The sequence below is a fragment of the Acanthisitta chloris genome, unplaced genomic scaffold, assembly GCF_000695815.1.
Source record: "Acanthisitta chloris isolate BGI_N310 unplaced genomic scaffold, ASM69581v1 scaffold8874, whole genome shotgun sequence".
NCBI classification, from domain to species: domain Eukaryota; kingdom Metazoa; phylum Chordata; class Aves; order Passeriformes; family Acanthisittidae; genus Acanthisitta; species Acanthisitta chloris.
Window position 1 is genome coordinate 1 of NW_008667663.1, and position 8,576 is coordinate 8,576.

General features: G+C 44.1%; 1 protein-coding gene across 1 annotated transcript; it reads left to right on the forward strand.

Annotated features, from left to right (window-relative positions):
• Window positions 1-7: 7 nt before the first annotated feature.
• Window positions 8-2,364, forward strand: RGS2 (regulator of G-protein signaling 2). The gene is made up of 5 exons (XM_009072587.1): window positions 8-75; window positions 282-383; window positions 593-654; window positions 1,616-1,782; window positions 2,170-2,364. Exons 1-5 carry the CDS (start codon window positions 8-10, stop codon window positions 2,362-2,364), a joined length of 594 nt encoding a protein of 197 aa, XP_009070835.1.
• The last annotated feature ends 6,212 nt before the right edge of the window (window positions 2,365-8,576 follow it).

Consider the following 8,576-nt stretch of genomic DNA (forward strand, 5'->3'; position numbering starts at 1 on the left):
GCGGCGCATGGAGCGCGGCAGCCGCCGCCGCAGCGAGCCCGAGGAGGCCGAGAAGGGCAGGATGAAGCGCACGATGTGAGTCCTCTCGCCCGCAGCGCGGCTCGCCTCGGGGTAAACGATGGGGAGGAGAGTTTCCTTGCCCTCCGGGGGGTTCTGTGGGTGTAGAACTAGCAGAGCCATCCTAGAAAAACGACCGCAGCTTTTGGGAGTAAAGGGGCTGGTGTTGAAAGCTGTGCGAGTTGTCGGGTTTTTTTTAACGGGCATCTCCTCCTTTCTTCCAGCATTAAAGATTGGAAAACAAGACTGAGCTACTTCCTGCAGAACTCTTCCAATTCTAACAAAATGAAGCCTAAGAAAGCAGGGAAACACCGCAACTACTTCAGGTAAGTTGTGACAAAGAAGCTTTGTTCTATGTAACGACAGTAGGGTTGGACTCGATCTTTGAGGTCTCTTCCAACATTAAGTAACAACAGTAAGGTTGGACTCAATCTTTGAGGTCTCTTCCAACCAGGTTGATCCTATGATTCTAACTGTTCTACAAAAAGAGTAAATGTTGAGCAGTGGGTTTGATGTTCTCTCTCTCTTTTTGCAGACCTTCCCCTGAAGAAGCCCAGCTGTGGTCAGAAGCCTTCGATGAACTTCTTGCTAACAAATGTAAGTTTGATTTCAAAAAGTAATATGAGCAAAGGGATGGTGAGGTTTATATGTCTGGAAGAGATTGCTTCCTTCTGTGTCAGCATTGTAGCTCTCTCATGTAAATAGCTTTGATTTTGATTTTTGTCTTCCCAGTTAAATGCTTTAAACAGTTTAAACCAAATTTCTTTGATCTGTTCTTTTTTAAAAAATTGACTAATAGTAAAACAAAGAATAGCTCATTAAAGTGGATTTTTTTAACTCTAACCTCTGTAGCTAAAATAATACCTATGCCAAATTTCTTTGATGTGTTCTTTTAAAAAAAATTAATAGTAAAACATAAAGAATAGCCCACTAAAGTGGATTTTTTCACTGTAACCTCTGTAGCTAAAATAATACCTATCAGCTCAGCTTTGCCAAATCAAAAGGAGTATTTGTTCCCTGAGCTCACTGCATAACCAAGACAAATGCCTTCCAATAACATGGGAAGGATTCTGCAACACAGAAGTTCAGTGATCTTGGGGTTGTACTCTATGAAAAGCAGCATTCAACAGCAAAGCAAAAAGACTAAGATCTAATACTATTTGCACTTTGAACTTGAGTCATCCTTTCCATTGTACAGGATATTCCTGAATTCCATAGCAGTCATAAATATTTATTGCAGTGTAAAGGTTAACACAGGAGGATATTATCTAGAGAGGTTTCTTTAAAGTATACACAGGCATCATATCAGCCAGAAATGGTTTTCATTTTTTGTTTCCCTAAGAAATGGCTAACTCAAAGTGAGGCCTGCCAAGCTGTTAGAGCATTAACTTGCTTGCGTACATAGAAGCAAAAATTTTTATTGCTATGATATTGCTGAAAATAACAGACGTACTACTGCAGAACATTTTGCTAGAAACAGATGTAACCAATGGGTAAATTCAAGATTCCTGAAATAGTTAATTGATGGTGGGTTGTGGTTTTTTTTTCCTTTCCCTAGATGGTCTTGCTGCTTTCCGAGCTTTTCTGAAGTCTGAGTTCTGTGAAGAGAACATCGAGTTTTGGTTGGCCTGTGAGGACTTCAAGAAAACCAAGTCACCCCAGAAGCTGACATCGAAAGCAAAGAAAATCTACAATGACTTCATTGAAAAGGAGGCTCCCAAAGAGGTAAAGACAACCGGATTAAATAGAAGTGCTCTATTTCATGAGTTCTTACAACCTTTATTTCTTTGAACTTAAAGATGCAAATGTCTAACTGAATTGTACATAACTCACTGTTAATCTGTGTCTGAATGCAACTCTTGCATTGAATGTACAGTGCCTTTTCACCAAGCTGAAAAATGTCACAAGCAGTGTTTCAGAGTTTCCATTTTAACTGAGAAAAGACAAATATCTGAATTACTTTGAGTTTTGTGTAAAGAAGAATTGTCTTAGAGTTCATTAATTTGACCCTGTAGTAATAAGGTCTTGCCTTTCTAACCTCTTCAGAAACTGTGTATTATGCGTACTCGAATTCATTTCTCAGAAGTAAATGTCCTTCTTTCTCTATTTCAGATAAACATAGACTTCCAAACCAAGAACATGATTGCGCAGAATATTCAGGAAGCCACGCACACCTGCTTCAGTGCGGCGCAGAAGAGAGTTTACAGCTTAATGGAGAATAACTCTTACCCACGGTTTTTGGAATCAGAATTCTATCAGGAACTGTGCAAGAAGACACCCCTCACCAGAGCAGCCCAGGGAACATGAGTGATGGACAAGAGGGAGAAACAGACTAAGTGAGGAAGCAAAGCCACAGCTTGTGGCAGCATCCTGACCCAAAAGACTGAGACACTGAGCCACTCAGTCTGTTTGCCACTGTGTGAGGACAAATACTATAACTTTGCTGCAGAGCTGATGGCCAAGAGTGACACTGTTGGAGGGTGTTCAGGAGCGATGGCAGGAGTGTGCCAGGCAATGCCCTTTTCTGCCAGTGCTGCAGCCAGAGGTGCCTCCGTGCATTAGAGCAAACCATACCCTGTAGAGCCCTTCTGTCACGGCGGAGGAGCGATGCGGCAGGTCCGAACAGAGCTTCCTTCTTGTGAACAGAAGCTGCTCTCTGCTCTTGGGCAGTGCTGAGAACTTGAGTAATTGGTTGCCTATTTATTTTTCCTAAACATCCACCAGCGTTGCTGTCAGTCTCTCGGTGTGTTCACACCGGTTCTGTAAACTGCCTCAAGCTGCCAAGAGCTGTGTTGAGTTTCTGTGCAACCTCCAGACACTAACAGCACTGTGCAGTGTGTGGTGAGGAGGGGATATAACTCAGTTCCCAGAGGAACAGGTTCTGCAGCTCAAGTATGCAGGGCTGGGTTGTGTCAGCAGGGTTGCACAGGGACGGACTGAGGGCAGCACTTGGCCACGGCGAACAGGAGCTGCATAGTATTATATTTATATGAGGATTATGATTGTATTGGATGCTGCAATGTCATAATCCTGTTTAGAGGACACCAAGCTTCAGTGAAGTTTTATTGTTTTAATAAACTATTTTGATACAAAGTTTCTTTTGTTGCTTAATGTGTTTTGCACACACAGATACATGCTGTCTGGCACAGGACTCTGGAGTATTGGGAGTGTGAGTCCTGGGTGAGGTCTTAATAGGGCTAGTTTTCAAGCTGTTCTTAATCTATGAAACAAGTGTTTTATTTGGCTTTCTTCAACAGAATAAAAGTACTCAGAGCTTGGAAGCTTAACAGGGGAGACATGTTCCACCACATCCTCTGCCTCAAACATGCCTTCATGAAACCAATCTCTAAGGCAGGGCAAGGCACATAGATGGTTACACATGATGACAGGTCAGATAGAGAGCAGCAATATTGCTAGAGGACCCAGGATGCCATTTAGAATACAGGCATGCATAGTACTGCAGTTGCTCCTGCTCAAGACCTTTGCTTCAGAAAGGGCTTTTGGCTCAGGCTGCAAAGCCTGTGCAGAGTCAGTAGTGGTAATGCTATAATAAAGACATTTGACTCCCAGCTAGATGAGCGCTTCTTAGGGGGAAAGTTACTGGTCATCATTATTCCAAATCAGTTGTTTTCTGACAACATCAAGAAACAAAACTTCCAAAAAAAGTCCATAGTTTGCTAGTTTTGCATCATCTTTAGTTCTCTTTAAGTCCTGGCTCCAGCTACTTTGACTCCCATATTCAGTCACAGCTTTAATGACTTAGTTCACATATATCCACAGCAGTCACTTCTATAAGTCCACTTCTCCAAGCAGCAAGAAAACTCTAGCTACAGGATTTTCCACTTCAATTACAAATCTAAAGTTCAAAAGCAACTACTTAATATCTGTATATAAACATTTCAGCAAGGGAACCTACAAGGCAGACAGAGAGGGACTTTTTACAAGAGCATGTAGTGACAGGACAAAGGGGAATGGCTTCAAACTAAGAGAGGAGGTTTAGATTAGATATTAGGAGGAAGTTCTTTGCTGTGAGGGTGATGAGGCACAGGTTACCCCAGAGAAGTTGTGCATGCACCATGCCTGGTTCAAGGCCAGGCTGGATGGAGCTCTGACCAACCTGGTCCAATGAAAGGTGTCCCTGCCCCCATGGCAGGGAGTTGGAACGAGATGCTCTTTAAGGTCCCTTCCAACCCAAGCCATTCTATATTTCCATGATGATTCTATATATAGTAGTGTGTGCTTATACACATACACACAGATATGCATATATATTATACTAACTCTATACATGGAAATAAACAAATCTGGTACAACCCTCACTCTATTGCCCTGTTTCTGGAGCTGTGAGGACTGGCTCTTATACAGTTAAGTCCACATAAAGCAAACACAAGTAAAACTCAGCCCAATAATTTTCTGCAACAGTGGTTTTTGACTAACCAGGAAAACCAGATTTGGGCTGATAATTGCCTTTGTAATATAACAAAATAATTCAAAGAGCATGAAAATAACCAGAATTATACCTACTAATGACTCAGAGTCAGGGCAGGAATAATTCCATGAAACTTCTTTGGCTTCAGTGAAACTGCACAGATCTGTGCCAGTTTGAGATGTGGTAATTAACCACTGCTGGTGTCAGGTTATAAGGAAAGAAACATTTCTAGTTTCAGCAGGTGCCAGAACTACTTATAGCACTGTATGTAGTTCAAGGGGAAATTAGGTGGGGCCGTTAGGCCTGACATCCCTGCCCGAGGGCTGTCCTTGTGCATTTTTAAAGTCTGAACCATGAACACTGAGCTTTAGGGAGGACATGCAGGCAGCTCTGTAGCTTCCACAGAGCATGCCACTGGGGTGGCAAACTGAGAAAGCCATGCTGAGTCCCTGGCACAGTCTGTCTGCAGTGTCCCAGAGCACTGACTCCGAGGCTAAGCTGTGCAGCACAACAATTTGGTGTATCAATGGCATCAAAAATAAAATTAAAAAATCTTTCTAGTAAACTACAACAGACCTGTGCACAACACATTCCTTCCAATTGCTGCTTTTCCAGTTTCTATCAGAGCCCTGTTTTTCTAGCTCCCAAGAGTAAGCTTCACCAGGGAAAAAAAGAGGGTACTACAGACACATTGGGAGTGCTGCAACCTCACAGATTGCTAAGAACATTTCCTGGGGAAACAAAAACCCAGTGATTGCTTTAAGAGATGCTGGTTCTGTACTCTGGGCAGCATTACAGCTGCAGTTAAAATTGGTACTCTGGTATCAGTATCCAATGGCAACAAATAATAAACTACTCATTCCCCCATAGCCTGTCTGAATGTTCACATACACCCCTGTCCCACTGGGCAGTCCACAGCCAAACACACTGTGATGCCAGGGAAGAGACTGGTCTGGGAACAGCAAAGGGAGAGTGACAGAGCCAGGGTCCTGTGGGCCAAGGTGTGGGTGCTGCTAAGCAGCTGGTCAGAGCACTGCTCCTTTTTTTTAGCTTCCACCAGGTTATAAACTTGCTCCAGTCCATATCCCCATTTGGATATGGGCTGGAGTCACCCAGGCAAAATAAGAAGGGATCTCAGTGGATAGCTGCAAAGGAGCACAGAACCTAAACAGGTCTGTAAACAAGCTTAGCAATGCTAGGGAAAGGACATGCTGCAAAAAAGCTAAGGAATGAGAAGTGGGCATCTATAGGAAGGCAACCCAATACCCTGGTGCAGTCTTCAGACATACAGTGATGCCAGCTCATACCCTCCTAACACCCCTGATACTGGTGTTTAAAGTCTGAGGATCTAGAACTGCTGAAAAACACCAGCAGATATGGAATAAAGGCAACTTTTAACTACTCCTGTATCACTGTTTTGAAACCATAATCTCAAAATATGTGGTACTTTTCTTAGCTGCTAGAGGCAAATGATTCCCCCATTTTGTATCACAAAAAATAAATTTCTCATCCTTATGATAATGAAGAAAGACTCAAAATCGCAACTAGACTATCACTAGTAATTCCCCAAACCAGAACTTAGAGCAGAGACTACACAATCACTTATAAAAAAAATAACCTAACTTTCTAAGCCAACCTCATGGTTTTGGGAAACTAGGTCAGGAGTTTCAACTGTCTGCATCAGACGACAGCTTGGGTTTTTAAGGGCTTGCGCTGACACTGCAGCACAGGGCAAGCTGAAGGAGAGTTCTCCATGCTGTCAAAAGGCGACATCTAAATTAACCTCCTAAAACACAACACCACAGCAGCTGAACCTCATCCAAGTGGCCCAAAGACTGGAGAGGGCCTCTGAGAACAGGACAAGCTCAGCAGTGCTGATGACTCACCACTCTGGCCAAACGGGAAAGCAATGCCATGCAGTAAACAAATGGCAACACGCGGCTTTTGCTCCATGTATTTATGCATTGTGGCTGAAAGATACACTGAGACTATAAATAAAATCAAGTTGCTTTTCCACTTGAAATTCCAGTTCTCCTTTCGAAGAAGGGGTCACTAATGACAGTTTAAAAGGCTTTATAGGCACGCATGTATATGTGGGGAATTGTTTCTTGGATGTGACTTCACAATTGGGCAACTAGAACGGAGAAGAAAAGTGACCTTTATAAGTAGTTTTATGATGTTCATGGCTTTTTTTTCCCAGATTTGACTTACTGGGATTCAAAGTGGAAAAGCTGGTCAAAACCTGAGATAGCATTCCAAATTCAACTTCCTTCAGGTTACAAAATTACCAATGGCTCCTCCTTATCCCACAAGTGCAGCAATACCTGGTCACATGTGGCAGGGAGCAGCAGGAGATGGGGATGGAACTGGGAGCAAGGCTGCTGCATCAGCTGAATATCCATCCCAGAGACAGGCTAGAAACAGGGCTGGTGACAGACCTACCTGCAATGTAGTTCTTAATCCATCCAACAGCAAGAGCTAGATGTGAGGTTGCACTTACAAAAACATGCAGGGGAAACACAAACACCTCAAGGTTGAGCTTAAATGGAGCCCCAGCCAATGGGTAGCAGGTGGGAAGGGATGGGGGATAGGCAGGTGGGGCTGGTCAGGGTCGATTAGTGCCCTCAGGGCTCTGACACAGATACAAAGAATTCCGTTTTTGAGGGTTTCTGCACTGGCCATAAGAGCTCATCAGCTCATGACCCCAAAGATGACTATTTCTGAGGAGGCTCTGCCTTGGATTTGTGGTGAACAACCTCAGCAATTAGCCTTGGACAGTTCTGCAGCTGAGCTGATTGGCATTACCCTGAGTGCCCTAACGGGGAAACGTGGGCTGGCCAGCACAGAAACCCAGGGAAAACAGTCCCACTCTTATCCTACGTAGGAGTTTTAAATGAGAGTCCTTTGGCAATCTTTCATTAAAATAATCATTTAGATCAGAGTTTCCAACAGCTACAAAGTACCCATGGGCAGCAATTAAATAACATTCCATTAAAAATATTAAATATTCCATTCAAGATAATCTAATTGACATAAATTAGTACTTATGTTCCCCAGCCAGTTTTCCCACTTGGGATCTCATGGAATAAGTTGCGTTTCTGTGTTACAGATTTAGACTAGAGAGCAACTCCGTGGCTTTTTGGATGGGAGCCTGACTGGGCTTTCTGGGGATATGGTACTAATATGATATTTATAGGGCTCGGAAAGTCAGCTGTCTGATATGGAAAAGACTTTTGGGAGCAGAGTGGGCTGTTTATTGAGCTGGTGTGTTCCTTTGCCTTTGCGGGTGTCCAAGGGAAATGGAAACAACAGGAGTGTGGCAGAACACATGTATGGCAGAGGGGAAGAGAGGGGCTGTGCTGGAACCTTCTTGATTTAACTGTTCCTTTTAAAGAACAGCAGGATTAACCAGTTTGCTGGAACCAGCCAGAGATGATGGGGCTGACCTCGAGAGGTGAACAGGCACTGGGGGAGAGCCATCCCTGCCATGCTGGGGCTATCACAGCTGTGGCATGTGCAGATGTTGGAGGCTTCCCCTGCTCTCAGCAGGCTTCGTTCTGCGTCAGAGAGATTATCTGCCATGTGTGGTTGCCCTCCCTGGCGCCTGCCCAGCCTGAATACGTCTGTTTGCAGAGTTGAGCTGTCTCCTGGCTTGGCTGCAGTTGGTTCCTGCTGTTTACTTTTCCTGATACCTACTGTGGGCTGGGACTAGGCGTCCGAGCACAGGGAGGAACAAATGCCAGGCAGAACAGGACGCTTTCAACTGCATTCAGTGCCATCAGCAGACTGAAACATCATTTTTGCCACTTGTCCTCCCTGCAGGCTGCTGGGTTTCAGAACAGTGAAGTCCTTCTGTTTCCCAAAGGAGCAGTCAGCTCACTCGGCAGCAGCACTCCTTCAAGATGGAAATACCAGATAAACAAGCAGCGTAAATGGATCACAGTTGAAAGCAAGGGGAAAGATCAGTCATGACCTCGGGATCAGAGAGTCACAGACTTTATGGAGGTCAGGATGGAGTGACATGGTTACACGATCCCATTGGCTGCAGCTCTGTGATGCGACATTACACATGCTTCAACAGGCTAATGCC